The sequence below is a fragment of the Hemibagrus wyckioides genome, linkage group LG20, assembly GCF_019097595.1.
Source record: "Hemibagrus wyckioides isolate EC202008001 linkage group LG20, SWU_Hwy_1.0, whole genome shotgun sequence".
In the NCBI taxonomy this organism is placed as follows: domain Eukaryota; kingdom Metazoa; phylum Chordata; class Actinopteri; order Siluriformes; family Bagridae; genus Hemibagrus; species Hemibagrus wyckioides.
Window position 1 is genome coordinate 18,043,971 of NC_080729.1, and position 27,604 is coordinate 18,071,574.

The 27,604-nt window shown below is 39.9% G+C and overlaps 1 protein-coding gene across 2 annotated transcripts; it reads right to left on the reverse strand.

Annotated features, from left to right (window-relative positions):
- Positions 1-2,150: 2,150 nt before the first annotated feature.
- mmp16b (matrix metallopeptidase 16b (membrane-inserted)) lies at positions 2,151-27,604 on the reverse strand. Of its 2 annotated transcripts, none has more exons than XM_058418162.1 (10): positions 27,192-27,604; positions 15,269-15,417; positions 13,021-13,143; positions 9,919-10,223; positions 7,590-7,751; positions 6,819-7,036; positions 6,515-6,653; positions 6,137-6,287; positions 5,276-5,391; positions 2,151-5,011 (listed from the first exon to the last, which is right to left on the reverse strand). In XM_058418162.1, the coding sequence occupies exons 1-10, from the start codon at positions 27,321-27,323 to the stop codon at positions 4,647-4,649; spliced, it is 1,860 nt and encodes a 619-aa protein (XP_058274145.1). In that variant the 5' UTR covers positions 27,324-27,604; the 3' UTR covers positions 2,151-4,646. The 2 variants fall into 2 exon arrangements, with proteins under 2 accessions (XP_058274145.1, XP_058274144.1); XM_058418161.1 differs by having other exon boundaries at positions 9,904-10,223.

Consider the following 27,604-nt stretch of genomic DNA (forward strand, 5'->3'; position numbering starts at 1 on the left):
TTAAAAAATTATTTAATTTTATTTTATTTTGGGTAAGATGAGTAGCTGAGAGACTCTCAAGTGTGTGGGAATGTTTTTCCCGAAGTTCTGCTGCCCTCTAATGGTCACACCGGTGTAATGCAGCGTACTTTCAAGCCTAAACAGGAACAAAATGATGAGTGTGAATGGAGGGTCTGAGGGACAGAAATAAAAATCTGAGAATTACAAGTGGGAAGTTAAAAACATTTCTCCTACAAGGGAGCACAGCCCCCTTTATAAAAGTTAACAAGCTAATATTATCAAATGATCAAATTCAGTAACACAGATCAAGCCTGGTAGTTAAATCTCCTCAGCTGCAATGTCTTATGAATTATGGAGTTTTCCACGGGGACGAAAGGAAATGCACAGGATATGTTTGCCTCAGCTGGCATTACAGTCAACCTTCATGTTTTAAATTAAGTGATAGAGATTTGTGTAACCTTCCTCATCAGACAATGGTTTATCAGGAACCTTTTTCTGGGGCATATCCCTGCCATATCCATTCTGGAGAATCTCTGTTGTCATTTTTAAAGCAATACTTCATCCAGAATTTAAATTCACTGTACATAATTTCCCCTTAGCCTGAAGTTAAGCAGTCAAAACATAATGAGTGTCGAAATTTCTGCACTTCCTGGTGGTAGCTTTCCACTTTGCATCAGGTTACATCATACCTCAATAATTGTTGATTATATTCCTATAACCTCACATCCTCCTTACGTATTAAACAAGTCTGTGGAACATTTTCTGGACATAACACTGACCAAAATGACTGATTCATATAAAGACATGATTCTAGCAGTAATTATAGAGCTGCACACCGTGTCCAAGAACACAGCATTACAGCTGAATTTCAGCCTTCAGAGGTTGTGTAATCTCTACAGCATCAAATGATGTAAAATGAGCAAAATAACCAGATTCGAAGCAAACCATTTGCTCTTGGTCTACATCTTTCTTTCTTTCTTTCTTTCTTTCTTTCTTTCTTTCTTTCTTTCTTTCTTTCTTTCTTTCTTTCTTTCTTTCTTTAGGATTTAATTCGATGGATAATCTGTCAAACACAGGTTATGTAGCTGTATGCAGAAATATTAACACTTGATTAGAGAAGAGGAATCTAGGTGCATGGTTAAGCACAAGGTCATATTATAACCAGGATAACTTACATTATCATGCTGTGATTGTAATGAAATTTAATCAACATTTAGTGATTAGTGAACATACGCTATATTGCCAAAAGTTTTTGGGACGTCTCCCTTTACATGCACATGAATGTAATATGGGGTTGTCCCGCCCTTTGCAGCTATAACAGCTTCAACTCTTCTGGGAAGGCTTTCCACAAGGTTTAGGAGTGTGTTTATGGGAATTTTTGACCATTCCTCTAGAAGTGCATTTGTGAGGTCAGATACTGATGTTGTGATGAGAAGGTCTGTCTCACAGTCTCCGCTCTAATTCTTCCCAAAGGTGTTCTATGGGGTTGAGGTCAGGACTCTGTGCAGGCCAGTCAAGTTCCTCCACACCAAACTCACTCATCCATGTCTTTATGGACCTTGCTTTGGTCACTGGTGTGCAGTCATGTTGGAACAGGAAGGGGTCATCCACAAACTGTTCCCACAAAGTTGGGAGCATGAAACACCTGAAGCATTAAGATTTCCTTTCAATGGAACTAAGGGGCCAAGCCCAACCCCTGAAAAACAACCCCACACCATAATCCCCCCTCCACCAAACTTTACACTTGGCACAATGCAGTCAGGCAAGTACCGTTCTCCTGGCCACCGCTAGACCCAGACTCGTCCATTGGATTGCCAGACAGAGAAGCGTGATTAGTCACTCCAGAGAACATGCCTCCACTGCTCTGGAGTCCAGTGGCGGCGTGCTTTACACCACTGCGCTTACTGCTTGGTGATATAAGGCATGGAGGCAGCTTCTCGGCCATGAAAACCCTTTCCTGTTCTTGAACTAATCTGAAGGTCACGCAAAGTTTGGAGGTCTGTAGCTATTAACTCTACAGAAAGTTGGCGACTTCTTCACTCTGTGTGCATAAACATGCGCTGACCCCGCTCTGTGATCTGAAAATAATTCCTTCTTTCAAAAGAATCACACACACACACACACACACAAACCCACGCAAGCAGATCTGATCGATATCTCCGTATTTAATACTGTATCATCTGCCCTTCACATCCATATTCAAGACACTATATGAGATATAATACAGCATGTTCAAATATATACATCTTGTCTCCCCAAAGGCAGAGTTCAGAAAGCTGCCGTCTCGGTAGCAACGTGAAGTCGGTGTGTTTTCCGTCAGCGTGCGATCTCGCCACTCGAGAAGCTGTTAATTGGATTGGAGTAGTGCCAGTGACGCACGCTGAAGATTTTCAACAGCAGCCACACAAACCCCCAATGCTTCATTAACGAATCCTGGAGAACGTTAATGACTTCGAAGAGATCTACCATTAAAACCAGCAAACGAAAGGATGAATAAAAACAGACAAACAGGTCATACCATTAGTTTATAGTTAAAAGCGCTATCACTTAAAAAGTATCATTCTTTTTTTTACTCACTAATTTTACTCTTGATTTCATCAAGCAGATTATTATTATTATTATTATTATTATTATTTTTTAAAAATCACTAAACCAGCCTCGGTATAAAATGTGTAATAAAGTCATATGTCAGAGCTTATTAGTGTTTAGTTTCTGAATTATTGTCGTTAATATTCCTGTAACATTAGTTCAGTTTCAGTGCAACGTCTCACCCAAAATATAGTGCACCACAAGCTACGCTAATCTGAACGGCTCCGACGTTTCTACGCGGTTACATTTCTTTTATTCTGACAGTCTGTATTCTACATGATGTGAAAAGTATATTAGATTATTCGATTATTCAGAACGCTAAACAACATCTAGGATTTCCGCTGTTTCGTTTACATTTTTAACCTGGAAGACCTTTCCTAGAGGCAAACAAAAAAAAAGTTATTATTATTTTTTTTTGTTTTTGTTTTGTTTAAAGCATTATGCCAAGTCGAGCGGTTTAAAACAGCTGAGTGCAAAAGTTTGAATCCCCCATAGATTCTGAGTGAAAAATGATCGGAAAACAAACAAAACAAACAAACAAACAAATAAAAAGTATGTTTGCTACAATCCCAAAATATGAGGCGAAAAATACTAAAATATAATATCATAAAATTAACTCCGTAATAAATCCCTGATGTAAAGAAATACAATGTGTTTGTTTATATTGTTTCGATATTTTTTCTTATTAAACAATATTTGAGTTTTAATAATGAACGAACAGCAAAAATCCTTGAAATGGAATCCTTCACATTTGTTGAAGGTTTTTCGACCGAACTTGTAAATAAAACTGCAGGATCTAAGGACGATGTGACGTCGTTTCTGTTCTGTTATTCATAAAATAACCTGAAAGTGCAAAAATACAGTGCAGATTTTATGTAAATTGATCAATTTAGCACCTGCTGTGTGATGTACAGCAGTGTGGAGTGTGGAGAAACGAATACAACCTGAAGAGCGAGTACTAAATCTGCAACAACCCTGTTTCTGCCGTAGGAAGATAAAATAAAAGCATCGATTTATTTATGTCTGAAAGGTTTCTTGAGATTATGATGTTTCGTATTATATATTGGCTGGAGGTTTGTACCTCTGATGTCATGACAATATATCCCATAATAACACAGATCTACGCTCATGTAAGTTCAGATGTAAAATATAATGGTTATATAACAGTGTTACGATTCCTCACCACCTTCCATCTGCGCTGTATCTGGCGGGTGATTACTCAAACGTCCGGCTTCGCTTTCATTTTATTTCCTTTTAAATATTCTTTGCAAATCTGCCAGAACGTACCTAATAGCTGTGCGCTTGTTTTCCCTCTTCGGTTGCAAATCAGGACCAGAATGTTTTCATTTAAAATGGATCGCGTTTACATTTTGGCCAAAGGGTATGCAAACTTTTGCACTCGACTGTTACAAGATTAGCCATCTCTTATCTCACTCACACACCCACACACACACACTGAGTTACACTGCGAAAGAAATATTGTAGATATGTGCTTAAGGCATTCAACCAAATATTGCAGATAGAGTCAGAGATTGTAAAAGCAGATGATAGACTGATAAAACGCATAAAACCTGAAGATGTATCCTCAAATTGAGATCTATGCTTTTAAAAAAATATTGGACAAAACAAAACAATCGTCTTTGGAAAACCAAGGGTGTTTTGGTTTGAGTATCAGTTCTTAAAACATAAAGGTTCTGGAGCAACGTAAGAGTCCACACTTTATGTGAAGCTGATATAAGTAGTAGGATATACATAACGTATTTTCAATTCGAAAAAGGTCCGTCCTGTAGCGATTATTTTATCAGAGTTCCTTTTGAGGTCCGTAACAGATCGAGTCTCAAATCGGCTGCGGACAGCCGGCAATGGAGGCCTGACATGACACACACATAACGACACGGCGCTCCGGGGAAGAGCAGACACACCACAATTAGGACGTGGGCATGCTGTCCATTCCGTTCCTCCTCCCTCCCACGAGAGAAAGAGGTTCAACATCACCCCTTGGGTAAGACACAATGGTACATCCCGCATGTCTTGGAATTTGGGAAGTCAGAATCTTTTCAAACCCATTCCTGCATGGAGCGCTTGCAGTACAGTATGTGGCGCTTGGTGTCCTTGCGCTTGACCCGGAAAACAGTGTGCAGTAGGACCATGAGGCATAGGGCCAGCACGCAGGGTATGGCGATGGCCACAGCCTTCTCGGTGCCGCCCGTGCCCTCAGGTTTACGCACGATATCCACGTTGTCGTGCTCGTAATGCGGCGGCTCGTCGTCCTGCGGCGGCCGCCAGTCCCAGTCGGGATCCGAGGGCAGGCCGTCACAGCCCATGAAATCTCGCAGGATAGACCTGGGGTACCCCGGTTCTACCCGCAGCCTCCGGTTGTTGAACTTCCAGTACTCCTTTCCTTTGTAGAAATACGTGAAGCCTGTATTTTGTCACAAGAAAATTAAACTATTAATATTAATGGCTAATTACTTGCGAACTGCTTAACAGTGGTGAAAAAGAGTGATTCATTTCCTATAAGAGCGTGACAGTAGTGATGGCAACAAGGCACTTCACTTATAAACCTTCACTTGATTATAATATTTACTGTAAATACATTCTCAATTAGATCTTTAGTGACAAGATTCGGGACTTCATTGTATCCGTATGCGCAAAGTGAAAAAAAAGGTAAAGGTAAAGGACCCACCATTAGCCTTGTCCACAAAGGCACCCTGAGGAGAGTCTGGGATGCCCTTCCAAATGGTGATGGGTTTGGGATAACCAGGATCCATACTCCGGATGTCCTCGTTGTACCTCCAGTACCTGAGAGAAAGAGAGAGAATTCAAAATGGATCACCATCTGACTGTTACAAAGTGCTGTCACCAGAGACTTCTAATACAGCTTCCAACCTTCTTGGAATAGATTCATGCATCTTCAGAATATCTTGTATCATTCATCTAGCAGAATATCTTCTAGTTGCTTCAGAGAGGTTGAACCAGGGAATCTGTTTCTCTCAATCTTCTCTCCAAAATCTCCCACATGATATTCAAGTCAGGTGTCTGAGCTGACCAGGGCAGATGTTAAAGTTCATACTGTTGCTCCTCAAACCAAGACTGAACTGTTTTGGCTGTTTGTGTGGCCCTGTTTGTGTACTTCACCATATCAACAATTATACATTATTGTACTTTGATAAATAACTGTACAGTAACATATTAGAAGAAGGACGTTTATATAAACCTGTGCGCCTCATCTTTCCTTGCAAGTGGACTCAGTGGACTCCCTGTGGAGTCCCTGTTAGGGATAATAAACCTTCTAATCTGAATCAAGAATTCAGCAATGCTCTGGTATAAACAACTTCAGGTAATTATATTGATCCATAAAAATCTTGTTAAATATTTTTCCTTATCTTACTGTACGAGTACAAACTCCTCAATAGAGCAGTAATATGTTTGGGGTAATTCAAAGGCATTTTTTTTAAAAAAAAAACAGAGCTATAGCAACCATTTCTTAAGCTTAAAAGTCTCAGCTCTGTGTCTTGTTCGAAAATAGTAAGCAGGCTTGACTCACCTGTCCCCTTTGAAAAAATAGGTTTTGGCCACGTCCTCCCACCACACTGCCGTCTCGATGTTCTGAGAAGGCATCCCGCTGCCGAACAGCGAGATGTCCTGAGGGTACGTGGGCTGAAGAGTGGTGTCCTTGAACACCCAGAAGCGATGGCCTTTACAAAGCAAGAGAAAGAAATCCACCTTGTTATTAGTATTTGTCAAGCGACGCAAGAATTCGTGAAATGTCACGAGCTGCCATGTCAAACCCGGGTTCGCCTTCTGGCGACATTAATAAGTTCAGCTCATAAGGATTTATCCGCTACATGCTCCCTTAAGCTAGTCCTTTATATATATATAGCAGCTTTCATTAAAACAAACGATAAACGGAAAGCTGTCGCACCTTTGAAGAAGACAAATTTGCCCTCGCTGTTCTCGTAGACAGCGTCGATCTTAGGAGGCAGCCCTTTCCAGAAGTAGCTGATCTGCATAGGGTAGCCAGGCACCACCGAGTTATCACGTACCCTCCAGAACCACTGATCCTAATGAGAAACCCGCATTATACGCTTATTACATTAATGCACCATAATGCACTCATCAAATTTTAACGTGAACACAAAGACTGTGAAGCAGCGGGGGTCAGTTGAGTTGATGTGTCTCAGTTTACGACTGTAGAGCAAACAATCCAAGGTTCCAGTGCTTCCTACCTTGAAGACGAAGAGCTCCTGGCGCAGTATGGCCAGCGTGTTGAAGCCTCCATCGCAGATGTTGGGTTTGGAGTTAGGGTTGGAGGGTTTGGATTTCTGCGGCGGCCGATGAGGACGGCTCTGACGGTCGTGTTTGCGAGGGTCAGATGGAGGGTGGAGGCGAGGTGGGGGTGCTGTTGTGAGTAACCGAGTTGGCTGAGGGTTCTTATCTGGAGGACCTGAAATTATCCAGAGAATAGATTTACCTTCATTAGATTTGTCTGCCCGTGTTATCCGATCGCTGATATGGATGCTGACCGTGCGCCTCATTTAATAAGCAGGATATAATTCATATATCAGCTGTATGTGAGCTATGACTTGGTAATTTAAGGCTGAGTGGTGTTTATCAATATAGGATCAAGAAAATAAATAAATCTAGCAAGGATTTGTTATTTAATTTATAAACATTTTCACACAACTTTACTAAAGATTCATCAAATGAGGTCTAATGATGTTGTAAGTATTAAAAATACATTCAAGATTCAAGAAGCTTTTATTCTCATTTCAACCACGTATAGCTGACGCAGTACATATTTGCGAGTGAGTTTTTTCTACCGGTCTGCTGTTTTAAAATAGGATTCCTAGCTTAGTTTCAGATATTAGGTCCAGATCTAAGTAGTGCTTGGACCCCGATAACTGGGCAGCAGTATAAACGACTGTAAGCTTTAAACAGTGTGATGAAGGTCAATCGATGGCCATTTGGATTAGTGGTTATACATAAATTTTTGTTACCGTAGATTTTCTGGATGCCTTGCAGATCGTCGTGTGGCAGTTTGAAGCTCTCTGTGTCCATGTACTGGTAAAAGGGAGCCATTATCGCAGTGGGGTCGTTGGAGTGCTCCAGACCCAGAGCGTGGCCCAGCTCATGGACGGCCACCAAGAACAGGTCATTCCCTGTGATAAGGTACAAGGACGATTGAGCTGTATGATCACTCTGAAGTAGACGCTCAGACACACAAAAGCTGAGTAGATTATGGTAATGGGTCGAAAAAAGCATAGCAGAGATAAGCCTTTTCTATGAATTATGGATGGAGGAGAAAAGAAACAAAAAGTATTATCAGGACACGGTTGTTGGAGCATTATAACGCTCTCTCAACTATTCTAAATGCTTTATAGCTATCAGCAACCAGGAAGTGAGATTATAAGTGCTTTCTAGTGGTTAGGAAAGCTTAGTGAAGATATTAGGAGTTATATAAGGATTTATAATTTATATCTACAGTTGTAATTTGTTAAATTTGTATTTCTAGACATAGCTAAATTCTGTAGCTAGCTAGCTAAACTAGACTATAACTGATGAGATACTGTAGCTTGCTAGTGCGTGTACTTAACTAGCCAATAAACTAGTGCTAGTCAATTATTGTGGACTATATAAATGTTACTGTATTATAACTACATTTTTGGGTCACATTCATATGAGTCCATGTTAATGCTAGGTCCAAATAAATAAAGGGAACGAAACTTTGACATGACATCACTTAGTTCACGAGATGCTCTTGTATGGCCTGCTCCTTGGAAATGTATTAAGTCTATAACAACCTTAGCCACTTAGATACGGCCATTAAGCAGAATTGAAACCAAGCCGATCAGTTAGCCAGTTTTAGTGTTTGGCTCAGTGTCTGGGTTCCAAAGAACCAAACCTCAAGATGCTGGCTAGAACCTTTTACAGAGCCTTGAATACAAAACCATCGAGAAGTCCATTAAAGTAAAGCTCATGTAGCGATAAAGACTGTATCAAAGCGAGCAAGCACGCCCGAGCTTTATCTGTCTCTCAGGCAGATGGCAGAATGAAGCCTAGCTGTCAGTATCTATTATGACCATGATGGAGATGTTCAGCACAGGCGCAGGAGTGTCTTAAAAGCCCTTTTCGACCAGCCAGACTAGTTATTATGGCTCGCGGCACAATGAGAATCTGATTACCTCTCGGCTAATGGATGTGCATTACAAACAACACGTCTCCGACAACGTCGTCTTGTCAATTTGGCCATACAAACATAGACTCACACTGACACACAAACAAACATGGACAAAACGGTTACAAAATCACAAACATAAGCAGGACGGTCGAACAAACAATGTAGCTGATCATCGACATTCAGAGATAGGTCAATTTCAGGACACCATTTGGCAGACACCCTTATCCAGAGTGACTTGCACTTCATCTCATTTTTATACAACTGACCAATCGAGGGTTGAGATTCTTGCTTAAGGGCTGGAGATACTGTAACCACTTGGTGGACCTGGGATTCAAACTCACAACCTTCCAATAAGTGGGCTAATATCTTAACCACTAAGCTACCACAAGCCAGAAGACTTCTTCAAGTACTTATTTTATTGCATTTCTTTTTTCTATTTTTTCCCCTATTTTTATTTTCTATTTCTATAACATCATCGATTACCTGGGTTTACAAATCAGACATTTACAATTGCAACTCTTAGAGTGCACACAGCGTTTTTTGTTTACACAACTTTTTGATTTTCTCTCCAAACCCTTCAAGAGGTGAAAAACATTATACCAGAAAGTTTTCTTCTGTTTGTCCAAGTTAACATTTCTGGCACTGGGCAGACACACTTATCCAGAGTGACTTACATTTTTAACTGAGCAGGTAAGGGTTATGGAACTTGCTCAGGGTCCCAGCAGAGGTGGTATAGTGGATCTGGGACTCAAACTCACAACCTTCAGCTTACTAGTTCAATACTTTGGCCACTAAGCTACCACATCCCCCAGTAGTAGGTACAGTTTAGCGGAAGAATTTACAGTTTTTGCTACTGTTCTGCTTTTGAAATAAAATGAATCAGCAAGTCTGACTGAAATCACAGAGGAACTGGATTTGGTTTAAGAAAAATATTTATACAATAGAATATCATTACATTGCTTACACTTCAACTTTTATTAACCTTGTAGCTCCAGCACAACACTGAAGTTAATGGAATACATTAACACCATGTGGAAAACTGTTGAAGTTATTCTTTGCTGTCATCCAGATCGCTACAATGATCGAGTGAAATGGGACGACTTGCACAAACAAACAACAAAAAAGCCCCTAACCTGCCGTTCTCTCACCATCATGGTTGGGGTTGCCCAGGGTCCAGGGTTCATCAGAGTCGAAATGCGTGTCTCCTCCGATCCCAGGCCCGGGAAAGTAGGCGTGAGCCAAAAAGCCTCCCTCTCCATCAAACGGAGAGCTGTCGCCGTGGAAACCGGATGCGAAGATGATAGTGATGTCTACATCGCGCTTACCGCTTTCCAGGGCGCTGTAGGGGACAGCCTCGAAGTTCAGCGGCGTAACGCTCTGCCACACATCGAATGCCCTCCGGATGGCTTCGTGAGTCTCCCGCGCGCCCACCTTAGGGGTCACGTTCTTTATACTGGAGGAGAAACAGGATGTATTAGGCTTGACTATGCCTGGAATTTGTCTTTTTTATACCTTTTATGTAAGGCTTCTGCTGAATATTATGTGTTCAGACTCCTTGAAGAGACAGCAGCTCTTTTGTTGGGAATCCTACCTCACTCAAATACTTAGATTATGTGACATGTCCCTGTGTATGAGCCGTTACTATAGCAACCGGATTAACATTTAAACATATCGTTCACAACATCCTAGCCACCTTTTATATGGAAATAATTCACACCTTCTGGCCAATCAGATTCAAGCATTCTAACACCTTTTGGTTTAAAAAGTTGAACTCGACACTTAGGCTACCTTCACTGGAATTGTCCTACTTCCCACTTCTGAAGTGGTAATTACGGGTATGTTTTAGGAAAGAACACGGAACATGGATGTTCATTCAAATGTATTTTTATTTTTTCTTGTTTCATTTACTTCTTTACACCTGATATACTGATATCAGGTGTAATACTGAAATACTGATCGTATTTAGTTAGCCAGCTTGCAGATGTTAATGGAATTTTTGGTCAAATACAAGCTATTGTCATGGTGTAAAACTGTACACTTGTTCACCACGTTAAAAGTGTAGGACTCCTCCCATCTCGGAAGCCCAGGTAACTTAGTCATAAGTTCTTCTTATTCATGTGCAACTGCTTAGCAAGAAACTGGGATTTGTGTTATTTCCGCTAGTACTTGAAGGCAGCATTAACCCCCAAACACAATTCCAGGTTCACTGCATTAATTGTCTTTTGAGAAAAACATTAATCTCGTGTATATATACGAAGCACATTTTGGACAGCTGGCCTTATCAAGCTTCAGTATCGAACCACAACTAAAACCCCTGATCTCTTGTAACCTAATGTACGTTGTGTTTAAGTGCTTAAGTATCACATGATGAAAGGGTACCTACGTATGATAAGGTAATGTACCACTTGAGCATCATTTGGCAAGCACTAAATGAAATAAATAACCTACATCTAAATTCGTCCACATGGAATAGCTCAACGTTAGAAGGATCAATTATAAGGGCACTCAAAATACAGCCATCTTTAGTAAGACATATTCCCACTGCTTTAAAACAGGTACACTGACTATTGATTTTCTTTCTTTCCTTTTTTTTTTTGGTCCTCTGACCAAGGACCAGTTTCTTCTTTCCAAATCATTATCATAACCATTATAAAAAAATCCCAGCACAAAAGGCCAAGCACTTGCACAGAGTTCGTAGCGGCCTATTAAGATGACGGATTGCCTCCACGTAGAACAAACAGAAAAGTTATTTGTTGTTGTTGTTTTTTTTCAGCCTGCACTTTTCTAAGAGCTCCAAAGTGAACTTGGTGGCGCCGCCGAACTTTGCACCATGAAGGCTTTATCTCCGGCTGACAGACAGGAAGAAGCCGAAAATCTCCTTCTGCTCATTCATTCACTTCTCTCTCTCTCTCTCTCTCTCTCTCTCTCTCTCTCTCTCTCTCCCTCCGTCTCGTTAAAGAGCCGTCAACAGCTGCCAGACTTCGGCCTCATTTACGTTCCGTCTGCGTAGGCGGCTCGTCAATTAGAAGAAAAAAAAAAGCAGCAGATTTGAATAAATCATTTTCCGTTATCGCCCGCTGTAACCAGCCGAGTCTAAATTGAGGTGAGAACACCCTCCATTTCCCTTCAAAGAATAATCTTCAGGAAATGATGAAGGCTAAAGTCACTGTTGGAGGTTATTTTATGCTTGAGTATATCTCCGCTGCAGTGTGAAGTATTGGAAAGGAGTCAAGGATTTTGTGACCAGTGGACACAATCCGCCTCAAACGTCCTTGAGTCAGTTAGCTCGAGTCAGTCTTAAGTTAGCACTGTAGCTCATTCCGAACCAAACTGAAGGTTCTAGTCAAACGCTTTTGAACGTCAACTGCGTCATTTTAAAACGTAAAAACAAAGAATGGATAATTGTTTATTATTATATTATTTTAGAATCTGACCTTTCTATTGGAACATCCTAGATCTGTTAGAAAATGGACATCGCCACATGGATGAAATTCTGCATCATTTTGTTTGCTCTGCTCGGTCAAGCTGTTAAATTCTCAAATCTGATTGGTCAAAAAGTACCAATCAGATTTATATATATATCAGATTTAGATATATATATATATATATATATATATATATATATATATCAGATTTAGATATATATATATATATATATATATATATATCTGGCTGGGAGGCAAATCACAGGTTTATATCAATGCACTGTTTCTAAAATGTTACCGTTTCCATAGTAACAGTTTACTCAGGGAGTTGTATTACGGACGCTCCCCATCAATATTAAATGTATTTCGCAACTTAACGAAAACGTATAATTATTGATATGGTGAAGTTTTACGTAAGGAGACGTTTATGGAATTAAAAACGTTAATGGAAGGACTCTCTGGTGTCAGAGCTTTGCACCAGTTAAAGGTAAAGCTGTAATATTAACATGGCAAGCTGAATTGTTCTCAGTGTTATTATAGTTTATAGCTGCTATTGAATTAAACGTAACTATAAACGGATAAAAAGTACTTTGATGAAGCTGCATTTCTTTGTGTTATTATAGCTTTTAGCTGCGATATAATTAAATGTAGCTATAAATGGATAAAAAGTACGAAAAGAAATCATTGTTTACTAAAAAATGTTGAATTGCTTTTATTATAATATGAATAAAACACACAGTACTTGGTTCTTTGTTATTGTGTAACATTATACTTATGTATATATGATATTTTATTTCGCATTATAGACGAATACGAAACTCTCACCTGTATGTGATGTGCGTGCGCTGCCACTTCTGTCCGGTGAGCGCGTAGCGGCGTGTCCGTGACTGTGAGCCTGACTGTCTCCTCACCTGATCGGGGACTCCACATCTGGGCTTCTTCATCCACCTGTGAGGAAGGTCAGACTGATCAACAAAGATTCAAGGTCTGTATCGGTCTGATATTACAAGCACAAGCTCTGTTTATTACTCCTGCACAATTATTTAGAACGTTTCGATAAATGTTCTGTTTAATTGTCGACTTAACAGACCCTCCAGGATTTGTTGATTTAGTGATTGCAGATGTGAGGTCCTGAGGAGCTTGCCATTTTTCGAAATGCCCGAGACGCGTCATGTGACATCATAACGAGACAGCCTTCAGCATTTTTCTTCTATTTACGTGGATGCAACTTGTGGACAGATATCCTAGGAAGTCATTACACATGTGTCTTCACTGGGAGGAGTTTAAAAGAAGAATCCTTTGCTTGCAGTTTCACCAATTCAAATAATTTTCCACAAAAAATTAGCATCACAAATTTTGTAATAGACCTGTCAAGGGTGTACCCCTGCCTTTCGCCCTATGTGCGCTGGGATAGGCTCCAGCAGACCCCTGTGACCCTAGGAGTCCTAGGAATAAGCGGGTATAGACAATGAATGAATGAATGAATTTTGAAATAAGCAACAAAAATATCAAGCACTTTAGGATGCAACAATCACAAACCAAAATAGAAAAAATGTCAAAATCCTGGAGGGAATGACTTGATCTCCTGTCAGTCACAGGAAAGGAGGCGTGGCCTCGCACCTTCTTGAAGATGTCATGAAACAATATAAAGCAATACTGAGCTCTTTTGCAGTGAATTATACTGCAGGGGTAAAAAATCAAAATGTTCAAATATACTGACTCTAAATATATTAAAATGCACCCTTCATACTATGGCTCATGGAATCAGTATTCAGAACAGTCTCACACACACACACACACACACACACACGGCTGTTCCAGGCACCCGATTGACTGTTTCGCAGTGCTTCTAGCAGCAAAAACTGCTGAATATCATTTCTAAGATCTAAGCTTTGAAGAGATTGTGAAACGCCCTCAAGGTTAAAATATCGACTGGTAGCAGGCTTTTGCTGTGTCTGTTTAGAGCCGCTCATTACTGACTGCTCAGCGATTTTATACACTTCAGTGTGCCGCTTTAGTGTGCCGTCGATGCATTATTAAAACGCCGCAATTCTGATACGCTTACAGCCCAATGAATTTCTCTGCAAATAATTGCCTTTTAAATACCCGATTTTAATACTGAAGCATAGAAATGAGTCATGTGTACATGTTTTTCCACAGCACATCCTGTTCTGGGATTAAAGCATGACTCAGTAGGTAAATGACTCAGATGATGATGATCATATCCATTTACGAAAAAAGGACACGTTGAAAAAATGTACCAATCGAAAAATCTAGGTTATGAGAATAAGACAGGAATGTTCACTTTGATTTGATGATTTTAGGGAACAACAGTTATTCCACTTGTTCCATTATTCCCGGTTAAGTCAGAAACCACAACTGTGGTGAGCAGAAAAGCATCTCAAAAGCACAATACAGCAAAAAAAAATGTCGAGATGGACGGCAAGGGCAGATGACAACACTTCTGTTAGCCACGAACCAGAGTCTGAGGCTCGAGTGGGAACAGACTCAACCAAACTGGATGATGGATAAAGACCAAACAACACGTACTAGTGTCATGTGGTCAATAATGCTGATAGTTTTGTGCATTATTGACCACATGACACCAGTACGTGCTGCCCTTGCTGTCCATCTCGACATTTTTCTGCAGTTGTGGATTCTGATTTAGCTATGAATATATACACACATATATATATATATATATATATATATATATATATATATATATACAGTTCTTTTATAATTGTGGGGAAAAATACACAGACATAAAAGAGGGGGAGAAATTTTTTTTAACCCAGACTAAAATAGCCATATTATATATCTTAATCATAAAGCCAAGTGTTTGGAGATGCTCGAATTCTCTAATGCATGATTCATCAGCTGTGTTCTCTAGATGGGTTTGACAGGGGTTTTTATTTATTTTTTTATTTAAACGTTGACAGGATTTTGTTTCTCGTGACCTGAATAAATTAATAGATTGATTCAGTATGGGAAAAATAACTCCACAACCTCCACTATAACCTCTGTCTGGGATGTCTTACCGGTGTGTGTGTGTGTGTGTGTGTGTACTCACTTTATAGTGCTGGTGTCTAAATATCCCGTGACGTTGAGGCCGTAGACACGCTGCATGGAGGCGATGGCTGACTGCATGCTCATAGCCGAGTGCAGGGCGGCCATGTTGGGCTGCGTGGACTGGAGGTAGCCGTACCTCTGTAACCAAACCTGACGAGGAAAAGGGAAACATGGTAAGAGAATTATCTAGCAATACGTCAACGATGAAGTAATCTCTATTCATCAGGAGCAAAGCACTGGGTTTCTGTAACCCTTTTATTTAAAGAAAAAAAAACCTCTCCGTTATCTGTCGGCATCATTTTTCTGTAATTGTGACTTCAGTCGAATTTATTTTCCCCTCCAAAGGCATTTTAGAGGAAAAAGGATAATTCATAATCATTATACCCTTTACTGTGTTTCACATCTTAACCTCTGGGGATGATATGGAGCTGTCACACCAAATGGAGAACAAATGTAAGGGGTATTTCACTCATTCTGTGAAATCACCTGTTGTTGGTTGTTGATCAGAGGATCAGGGTTCAAGCCCCAGTACTGCTAAGACACCACTGTTGGGCTCTTGAGCAAGGTCCTTAAACCCTCACTGCTCCAAAGGTGCTGCATTATGGCTGACCCTGTGCTATCTATCTATCTATCTATCTATCTATCTATCTATCTATCTATATATATATATATACCGTCCCTCAACCAATCTACAGTCTGGGCTTGAAAGGCCTCAGCCTCTCTTCTCTCTTACCATTCCATCTGTTTTCCGAGAGATTAGTTAACACCAAATAATGCTCACCTTATTTACACAACTGCTTATCCACATATTTATATATAAAAATAAATAAATCTCATTAAGGCTTTACAACATTCGGACAAACACTAAAGCTCTCTTCGGTTCCCAGAGCAGTGTTTTGCGATATATATCCTTTCCTACACATCAGGCTGTGTGAGGAGAATAATGTGTTGTCTATTTGCACCCATGTTCCTGTGACACAGCTGTGATTAAAAATGGAGTCTTCATTCACAGCTTCTTTCACAGGCTGAAAATAAGCGCAGGTTAGATGTTAGCTCTGCGTTTTGTCAAAGTTAAGACGAAGATTGGGCCATGGAAAGCTTTTATTTATATATTTATTTATAGACCAGTCATGTGGTGATATATGGTTTTTACACAATGCTGCTAAATTCTTCAATCTGATTGGTCGGTTTTCTATAACGGCATATTCTAATATATTATCGTTTCCACAGTGACGATTAATTCACTATGGTGGAAATGTCACAAAACTAATAATAAGTGGATTAAAATTGTGTTGATATTTGGTACCGAAAGTGTGAGTATGATGGAGTTTATGAAAGGAGTCTCCAGTGTCAGCACTTAATATCGTGACTCAAATATAATTCGCCATCATTAACCGAATATTTCTGAACTGAATATTTCTGATTTATTCATCATTTATTTTGACTGAGGGCCAGAAGAATATTCTTCAAGCGATATTAATTTATCAGTTTCTCTACTTCTATTGGTCCATGCTTCCAACGCTGACAGATTCTATATATATATATAAAGTTATTCTATGTAATGCTTCATAACACATACAGCGACTTGCACAGAGATGACCAGAGTGACCAGAGATCGTTCAATTTCAACAGCAGAGCGATGACTTCTGGGGACATGATTGACAGCGAGCGTTAGGGACTAGATGTGGGCGTGTCCTGTGATGCAACAAAGCTGAGTAAAGTTGAATGCTATGCAAATACGGAGCGACTCGGTGCAGCGACTAGCAATGCGAGTGAAGCCAGTAGGCAAAGAGCGTCACAGAGCTCACGCTGTGCTTCTCCTTTATCTCGTATATGATGCATATATACACTGCTGAATTTTATACACAAACGCCAAATCTCCCTCCAGAATATTTCATTTTAGCAGCATACGTTATCAATACGGCAACCAGTAGTAGAAACGGCTATGTAGTTAGTGATGTAGAAAGTGACTCCTTACTGTAAGTGTGAGTTAGTGAGTTAACGTCTGAGCTATTTGTTAGCATGAATTCAATCATATGCTTTTATTATCCGAAGTTTTAGGCTGTTTTTGTTAAAAGAAAAATTCATTCCTCATAAGTTTATGATCGTAAAAGTGGCCTCTTCCGGCCATGTCTATGTTTAGATATAGTGCTGAAAGCGGTAAGCTAAACTAAATGATTAGACTCACTGAAACATTATCAATCTATATGGCTGAATCCAGATGAATGCAAAATAAACCGCTACCAGATTTGCCATAGGTTATCTTCACCCATTCAAATAAACACACTTCCAAAAAAAATCCTCATCCGTTGTGACCGCTTCATAAATCAGCAGGTAAATGTGACTTTAATAAGCCTTTAATATATGTAAAGGCTGCCAGAGTCTTAATGTCAAATCAATAGCAAACTACGCCATAAAACACAGAACGAAGCAACATTTCCAACACTTGACTTCTAGTATCGATTAGCATCCTTCTCCAGAGAAGCCCGATGCCCAGAGGACGTTATTAACCACCCGGATTCGTGCAGAAATCGAGGGTCCAGGATCGTTCACTCCTTTTTGTTATAAACAGCTTTGTGTCCAGGTTGGGATAGATTACAATCGGTTCCTCAGATACACACAGGCACGTGATGTCAGTTCTCCATGACATGCTTTCTGTTTCTGGGCAGATTTGCTGATTTTCATCATTAAAATGAACCTTCAGAAATGAAAGATCAGGATAATAAGCTGTGAAAATGCTGTGGATCCTGAGCACATCAGGAGACGATGCAGGTCATGCTAGTTTTGTTATGTACTGTATCTGTGATGCTAAGCATTAGATCTTAAGTTTGCTTCCGAAGAGGATAAATCATCAAATGCAGAGCAATTTATTTTTAAAATTAGGTTCAACTGACATATTTCAATCAGCATTCGACATTTTCTTCTTCTTCTTCTTCTTCTTCTTCTTCTTCTTCCGTGACGTTCCTGCAAGTTTTGCAAGTCATCGTTTAATTCATCCTGCTGAGTCGCAGGAAACTTCTTATCTGGAGAAAGTGGAAATGGAACAGAGTGTGTGTCTGAGTAATGAGGTGACGCTGGTAACTATACATCAACTTTAATCTGGCTTTGACAGTTAAATGAGCTGGACTGAGCTCAGATAAGAACGGGGCTCCTTCGCAAAAGCATTACTCCTCCCCGGGGTTAGTTTTAGGTGAGGAAGCACACTGTAATGTAACATAACACAACACTTCCATACAGAAGCCCAGGTCAAAGGGCAACATGCGTACATCGTGTCTGATTAGCCAAGACATTTTTATTTGTTCAGCATTTTCTTTACATTAAAGTTGCACCAAGAGTAATGTAGATATGTACTAAAGAAATCAACCGCACCTGAAAATACATTAGATGTCAATTTTATTTTAAAAATATTCTCTAAAAGCTATTTTAAAAATGATATTATTCATTTTTTTTGGTCCTTTTTTTATGTTGGTTGCTTTATCCCAGTCAGAATCTAGAGGGCAGACTGCCCTCCTCCGCATACATGAGCTCACAGATGGTCATTATTGGCTAGTGTTGCTGGGAAACTGTGGCAGGACACATGATGCCCCTCCCACCCAGAGAAAACAGCAACAATTTCCCCCCATTGGCTCCCATTTACATCATTAGGATATATTTTTTAAAATAATCCTTTCTGTGCTACTGAATTCTGTCAACATCACCACAATTCAATGAAAACAAAATCCATAGAGCCTTATAAAGCTGTATGTATAGTATAGCTAAAAATACCGCTATCTGGGTCATGCTACACTATGATGATGTCTTCAGATGTTTAATATAAACAGTCAGCTGTGGTGTCTAGGATAAAAAAAAAAAAAAACTACTTCTGGGACAAATCCAAAAATATTTCAAACTGATAGGCCAGTTCTATTTGTGAACGGATCCCCTGGGCCTCCACCTGGCTCGGAACCGGGACATCTTCCTCAATCGCTCCCTCATCCCCAGCCAGTTACATTCTATTCTTCTTTTTATGGAGACAGTGAATTGTTATGGGCCCCTGGATGTCGATTCCTACAGTAATACAAGTGTGTGTGTCTACTTGTATGCGTGTTTCTCTCATAATATGCAAATCACATATTTGAGTAGGCTTAAAGGCTTAGATTTCATACCCTACACACTCCTCTGGAGGACATCTCTTGCATTTTAATATTGCTTTTAACATTCCCTCGTCGACTTCGCCTTATGACTCAGAAGTGTGTATCAACTCACATGTGGCCACTTGCAGCACAGGTTTAGGAGCTATTTATTTTTAATGCGCTGGATGTTGGCAGGGAAACGAACATCGATTTGATTTGTTTGGCAATTGTCACAGATTCACCGTTTGCATTGCGGTTGCCTTGGCAACAAGCATCAAGAATTTTTGTTTGGATCCTGACTCCGCCCTCTGTCCTGTCATTGGTTTGTTGTCCAGCTGTGTACACCTGTTCTATGTTTAGTTCATGATTAAATGTTGATTTCCTAAACTTTGACTTATATTTTTGTAATACGTTCATGATTACATAATCTACCTTCCATCAATAAAACCTACACCAAGTTTAGGCATTTTCTACATTACTTCCTTTAAACTAAAGTATGGACCTGCTACCTAGTAAGCTCAGTAACTAGCAATACAGCTACGAAATAACAGAGCTACGTCAGCTGTCAGATACAGTTATATACAAATAAGGTTTAATCTGCCATACAGGACCAAAAATCGCTTTAGATTGCAAGGCAAACCAGACAGGTTCTACTCCCACTTATGGTGATATGACCCCTGAGGCTTCATTCTACATAATAAATGATTGAGAGCTCTTAAAATGTTCCATTTTGGAAGGAAATGTAGATAAATTGTTAAATTGCACCACTGGTCAATAGCAAGAGATTGCACAAGACTTTACACTTAAAATCCTCTTAAGTCATAATCTTCCATTTCTTCTTACATTATCACCCAAGTTATCTAACCTGCTTCCATTCATAAAGAAGCTGTTCTGAGGTTACGCTTGAAACCAGCCGATCATCAGAAGTGCCAAAGCAGATATTTTGGTCCCCAGCTGTCGTCTGCTAAGTAGCTGCACTGAGGAACCAGCTGCAGAGTCACGGATATGTACCAGCTAATCCAATCCCTCTCGCTGTCCCTGTCTCACTTTGCCTCATACTGTGGAGCCAAATCCTGTTTCATCCTTATTTTCTGTCTTTAATCAACTGTGTGACTCCCAGCGCTTTGCACAAAATCACATGCTGAAATACTGTAAGATATTGGGAATGGAACTCAGAAGAAAGTTAAAATAAGCAAGTAAAGTGTTCCAAATCAATAACAGATACGAGATACGGGAGCAAACAAATCTGAAAACGTACTACAGCTGGATTTACGGTCTACATATTAAATCAGGGCTCTCTAGTATGATTGGTAAAGTGACAGCATGGCTTGAAGGAAAGGTGATCATCCATCCATCCATTTTCTATACCCGCTTTATTGCTAATTAGGCTCACAGGGATCTGCTGGAGCCTATCCCAGCACACATTGAACAAAAGGCAGGGGTACACCCTGGACAGGTCATGTGAACAAATATTAACATTAAGGATAATTGGATACTGAAGAATGCGCTTATTCTTTGGCCTCAGATTCAAAAACAATTAGACATTAAAAGGTAGCTGTTGCTGCAATACCTTCCTAAACATAGCTAAAGATTCCTGCTCTGTGTCTGGACCCTTTGGCCAAATATTTACGCCCATATATATGCAGCCCAGTCCAGATTTATTCCCCTTTGCAGTTGTAATAAACTCCACTCTTCAGGGAAGCTTTTCCACTTGAGACATCAGACACCGATGTTAAGTCAGACGGTCTGGGGTTCAGTCAGAATTCCAGTTCATCCCAAGGGTGTATTGGGGTTGAGTCAGAGTCAGGGATCTGTGCAGGAACATTGAGACGTTCCTCCACCCTAACCTATGTCTTCATAGATCTCACATTATATCCAAGGACCTTGTCATGCTGGAGCAGGTTTGGGAAATTATAATGCTACAAGCATACAAAGACATTCTATACAACTGTGTGCTTTTAGGTTTGAGGAAGAGCCACATACGGGTGTGAAGGTCAGGTGTGCACAAACTTTTGAATATGGAGTGTATGCAGATTGTTTCGGAGAAAGTAGGGTAGAAGCTATTTCGAGCTGAGCAGTTAAGAGACTCAGTAGTGTCTTTGCCAGTCTTGGGATTCGGGGTCACTTGCTTGGAACCTTGACCCTTAACTGCTAACCTATCCAGCGAATGCGAAAATAGACACAATCTAGCCTATATTAATACTTTAACTCTGAACTGTGACTTCTGCAGTCTAACTTTTTGTACGCAATATACCTTTTGCACTTGATTTCTTCATTGTTAATGGCACATTCCTTTCTGTAAACACCAACAGTGGCGTGTTAGTGAAACGATGTTCTAATGATGTATAAATATAAGTATAACCTTTGGTCACATTGTGTCTTTGACCCACTTCTATTAGTTTAGTACATGGATTAACAGAGTTGCTCATGGTTGAACCGCTGAGTTTGTTGCTCTCTGAGGTACTTCTTCACTGTAGCAGATTTCTGCCTGCAGAGTAGCTACGCACCATCACCTTCCTTATCACACACACACACACACACTCTCTCTCTCTCTCTCTCTCTCTCTCTCTCTTTTTCTCTCTCTCTTCCTCTGATCTATAGTTTCCCAACTCTGCCTAGGACTAAGACTAAGATAATAAAAAAGTCAGTACAACGGTGTTACATGGGAAGGACTGAGTAAAAAAGTGGGCGAGAGGAATCACATATGATTGTTAACAAGGGCAATGAATGTGGAGGCAATATAATACTGTCCGAGAAAAAAGTAGCACCTTTCTTATCCACTAGATAGGCACTCATATTTCATCCCTTTAACATGGATCTTTCACCTGGAAACATGGATATTGGGGTACGCAATTAATTTTTAGGTTAAAGCTTTAAAGGTACATCCCACTTTTAAAGGGAACGTTAAAGGTACATATGTACAGTTTAGTACCCTATTTGTCTAGGATTAGACCATAGCACTCTTAAAAAGGGCTAGTTTTTATTTTTCCTCACTGTAAAATAAATTCCTTGAACCCCATCAGCACTACATACACTATGTTGCCAAAAGTTTTGGGATGTCTGCCTTCACATGCACATGAATGTAATATGGAGTTGTCCCGCCCTTTGCAGCTATAACAGCTTCAACTCTTCCGGGAAGGCTTTCCACAAGGTTTAGGAGTGTGTTTATGGGAATTTTTGGACCATTCCAATCTAGGAGCATTTGTGAGGTGAGGATGTTGGACGAGAAGGTCTGGCTCACAGTCTCCACTCTAATTCATCCCAAAGGTGTTCTATGGGGTTGAGGTCAGGACTCTGTGCAGGACAGTCAAGTTCCTCCACACCAAACTCACTCATCCATGTCTTTATGGACCTTGCTTTGTGCACTGGTGTACAGTCATGTTGGAACAGGAAGGGGTCATCCCCAAACTGTTCCCACAAAGTTGGGCGCCTGAAATTGTCCAAAATGTCTTGGTATGAAGCTGAAGCATTAAGAGTTCCTTTCACTGGAACTAAGGGGTTAGGGTTAGGGCCCAACCCCTGAAAAACAACACCTGAATTGATTTGGAGGGGTGTCCCAAAACTTTTGCCAATATAGAGTGCATATATATATATATAATGTATATATTTATACATTATATATATAATAAATAATGTATGTATGTATATATATATATATATATATATATATATATATATATATATATATATATATATATATATATATACACTATATTGCCAAAAGTATTCGCTCACCCATCCAAATAATCAGAATCAGGTGTTCCAATCACTTCCATGGCCACAGGTGTATAAAATCAAGCAGTTTGTTTTCATCAACCAGGCTGTTTTTACAAACATTTGTGAAAGAATGGGTCGCTCTCAGGAGCTCAGTGAATTCCAGCGTGGAACTGTGATAGGATGCCACCTGTGCAACAAATCCAGTCGTGAAATTTCCTCGCTCCTAAATATTCCACAGTCAACTGTCAGCTGTATTATAAGAACGTGGAAGTGTTTGGGAACGACAGCAACTCAGCCACGAAGTGGTAGGCCACGTAAACTGACGGAGCGGGATCAGCGGATGCTGAGGCACATAGTGCGAAGAGGTCGCCAACTTTCTGCAGAGTCAATCGCTACAGACCTCCAAACTTCATGTGGCCTTCAGATTAGCTCAAGAACAGTGCGCAGAGAGCTTCATGGAATGGGTTTCCATGGCCGAGCAGCTGCATCCAAGCCATACATCACCAAGTGCAATGCAAAGCGTCGGATGCAGTGGTGTAAAGCACGCCGCCACTGGACTCTAGAGCAGTGGAGACGCATTCTCTGGAGTGACGAATCGCGCTTCTCCATCTGGCAATCTGATGGACGAGTCTGGGTTTGGCGGTTGCCAGGAGAACGGTACTTGTCTGACTGCATTGTGCCAAGTGTAAAGTTTGGTGGAGGGGGGATTATGGTGTGGGGTTGTTTTTCAGGAGCTGGGCTTGGCCCCTTAGTTCCAGTGAAAGGAACTCTGAATGCTTCAGCATACCAAGACATTTTGGACAATTCCATGCTCCCAACTTTGTGGGAACAGTTTGGAGCTGGCCCCTTCCTCTTCCAACATGACTGTGCACCAGTGCACAAAGCAAGGTCCATAAAGACATGGATGACAGAGTCTGGTGTGGATGAACTTGACTGGCCTGCACAAAGTCCTGACCTCAACCCGATAGAACACCTTTGGGATGAATTAGAGCGGAGACTGAGAGCCAGTCCTTCTCGTCCAACATCAGTGTGTGACCTCACAAATGCGCTTCTGGAAGAATGGTCAAAAATTCCCATAAACACACTCCTAAACCTTGTGGACAGCCTTCCCAGAAGAGTTGAAGCTGTTATAGCTGCAAAGGGTGGACCGACGTCATATTGAACCCTATGGATTAGGAATGGGATGTCACTTAAGTTCATATGCGAGTCAAAGCAGGTGAGCGAATACTTTTGGCAATATAGTGTATATATATATATATATATATATATATATATATATATATATATTTATACATTATTTATTAATGCAACAGATTTTTTTTTATTCCAGAACCTTACATCTACACAACACTCATTTGACCAAGTGGTCGTTATTTCTAGGCAGATTTCATATCAAGTTTGGATTAAACCCACTGAAATCATGTGACCTTTAACTACTAGTAGCGCAACTAACTAACTTTTAATAACCACTAGGCTTCAACAGTTCTATAATAAATAGAATAATAATAAAAATAATGATGAGTTGTGTTTTTTTTTTTTTTTACCAGTGTGAAGACTTTAGAAACCCCTAATTGTGAAGCGCTGTCCTAAAAACATTCGATCCATGACCTTTTTTTTGTTGTTTCCACTGTAAAATCGATCAGGATTTTTCCACAGTGATCCGTTTACATATGACGTCACATACAATTTTCAGTTCTTTGTGGTAACAACAAAAACAGTTTGATCTATGAAAAAGTTTTAGGCATCATTCTAAAGAATCCTTTCTGCCAATACAATGCTAAAATCTGAAACCATTTCCTGATGCACGTCCTCCTCCACTATAACGTCTCAACAAGCCTTCGCATCACGCTTAGCCCCCAAAAAATATAGGACAGAGAAAGCAGGCAGATTACATAACACCTTATTTCTTCATGTGCTGCACTTTTATCGTTGCAGCACCCGGACTGTGAGACTATTTAAAGCCTCATTTTCTCTCCGTTTATATCCGGTTATTTATTGGCACGTCACTAAATGAGTGCCTGTACAATGGCTTACAGTACAATAAAAAAAACAACAGAAGTGTAAATGAAGGGTCTGGGCCAATAATAGAGCTGTCACATTACAGCGCGCAGCCTACACCTTGTCCTCCCACCCGCTGCAGCCCAGCCTGCGCTCGGGAACGGAAAAAAGGCGTTCATGATTATACGATATGAATAGATCTGGAGTTTATTAGAGTTGAGTTAGCTGACATGGTGTTAATATAGCATTGTGAATGTTATTTAACATAACAGACGTCAGTGCTGCTCGCTGGGTAAGGAGAATAGAATAGAATAGAATAGAATAGAATAGAATAGAATAGAATAGAATAGAATAGAAATAGTTTCTGTGTATATTACAGCCCAAGCAATTATAAGATAAAATTAATATAAATCAGCATAAAATTGAATTGAATTGTTGTCCTGTCAGATGATTTGTACTCTAGAAGGACATTTACAGCTGAGTAGGAAAGGATTGAACATAGAATAGAATAGAATAGAATAGAATAGAATAGAATAGAATAGAATAGAATAGAATAGACTTTTATCTTATCTGCAATCTATGACAGTAGATGCCCCAGACTTACTCACCACAGAAATCTATAAGAGTTAATGGAATGAAAACAGGAATGGCCATAGAACAGAATACAATAGAATAGAATAGAATAAAATAAAACATGTTGTCCTGTCAGCTGATTTGCATGTAAACAACATTCCAAGCCAAGTCGGATTAAAATGGAATAAAAACAAAACACAAAGAATAGAGTAGAATAGGATGGAATAGAATAGGATAGGCTAGAATACAACTAATTTGAGTTCTTTATATTTTACAGCTCAAGTAATTCTAAGGCAAAATTAGTGTAAAATAACACAAAATTGAACAGAGTAGAACAGAAATGAAGAACAGAAAAGAACATGATGTCCTGCCAGATGATTTGTACTCCAGAAGGGCATTTAAAGCTGAGTGGGCAAGGATTAACCATAAACTATATATCAGAAAAAAGTCATAGAATAGAATAGAATAGAATAGAATAGAATAGAATAGAATAGAATAGAATAGAATAGAATAGAATAGAATAGACTTTCATTTTATCTGCAACCTATGACAGTAGAAGCCCCACACTTATTCACCATAGAAATCTACAAGTTAATGGAATAAACTAGGGATGGCCATAGAATAGAATAGAACATGTTGTCCTGTCAACTGATTTGCATGTAAAGAACATCCAAAGCCAAGTCGGATTAAAATGGAATGAAATAGAACAAAACACAAAGAACTGAGTAGACAAGACTAGATTCGAATAGAATAGTAAAGAATTGCTCTGTCAGCTGATTTGTATTTGTCATTTAAATGACATTTAAAGCCAAGTAGGATCATATGGAAAAGAATACAACAAAACTACTCAGAAAAGAAAATATTAAAACAGATGATCGATTAGAATAGAATAGAATAGAATAGAATAGAAGCTGGTCTGAAATGACAGTATGACAGTTATATTCTGTTCATTCTCTAAAGGAATAAAAGAGAAATGCCTATAGTTTGTAGAACAGAACAGAACGGGGTAGAATGGAATAAAATGCCATTCCGTCTAAATTCAGTGACGAAGGCAATAGTGAAAAATAAACGATGATATGATCGAATAGAACAGAACTGAAATGAAGCAGAGGAACAGAGCAGAATTAAAAAAAAAAAATAGAATAGCTTCGAATGGAACCTGATTTCCAAAATTCCATTAATGTTAGAGCTGGGATTTGCGTGACGGTGGGGAAAAAATAGAACAAAATGAACTGGACATAACGCAGGACAATAGAATAGACACGAATAGAATTAAATTTAACAGCCTGTCCCATCGACCATTTCAGTTTCTTAAGGTTGAAGAAAAAAACTGAGGTTGTGTGATGATGAAGATAATAATAATAATAATAATAATAATAATAATAATAATAATAATAATAATAACAGCGCAGTGTTTGTAACGTGATGAGTGATGCGCTGCCGATGTGTAGCTCTCTCTCTCTCTCTCTCTCTTTCCTCAAGGCACCAGCAGATGCTGAGAGATCCGAGGCCGACTTCACTCACCTCGGCGCTGAATTGATCCTCTCCATCCGCCGCGCACACCGTCCACCAGGACGCATGCAGCCACAGCAGCGCGGCGCACACGCGCGCCAGCCTCGCTTTGGGTTTGTGCAGCAAACACACTGCGGTGTTCATGTCTATAGATGTGAAGGCTTGCTCCTATATCAAGGGCGACTCGCTGGGAGCGGGATGGAGGAACCAGTGGGCGACAGAAGAGCATCGGTGGGTTTTCTGCTTGACCACATCTCCACGCTCCTGAACAAACATGCCTTCTATAAAAAAAAAAAACAAAAACAAATAAATGTGCGCGTTTTTAGCGCATTTCCCTTTGCGTCAATTCTGCATCCTGTTGGCGTGCAGGCACGCTGTTTCTGTATCCAGCCGTAGCATCAGCAGCAGCATTCCATGGTGTGAAC

What these genes read in the sequence shown, in the direction of transcription:
- mmp16b (XM_058418161.1), bottom strand. Translation starts at nt 27,323, where the DNA reads ATGAACACCGCAGTGTGTTTGCTGCACAAACCCAAAGCGAGGCTGGCG. An exon ending in CGCACGCACATCACATACAG is followed by an intron (nt 10,224 to 13,020) that starts GTGAGAGTTTCG and finishes TTTCTCCTCCAG; the next exon opens with TATAAAGAACGTGACCCCTA. An exon ending in CTTTGTGGACAAGGCTAATG is followed by an intron (nt 5,012 to 5,275) that starts GTGGGTCCTTTA and finishes GACAAAATACAG; the next exon opens with GCTTCACGTATTTCTACAAA.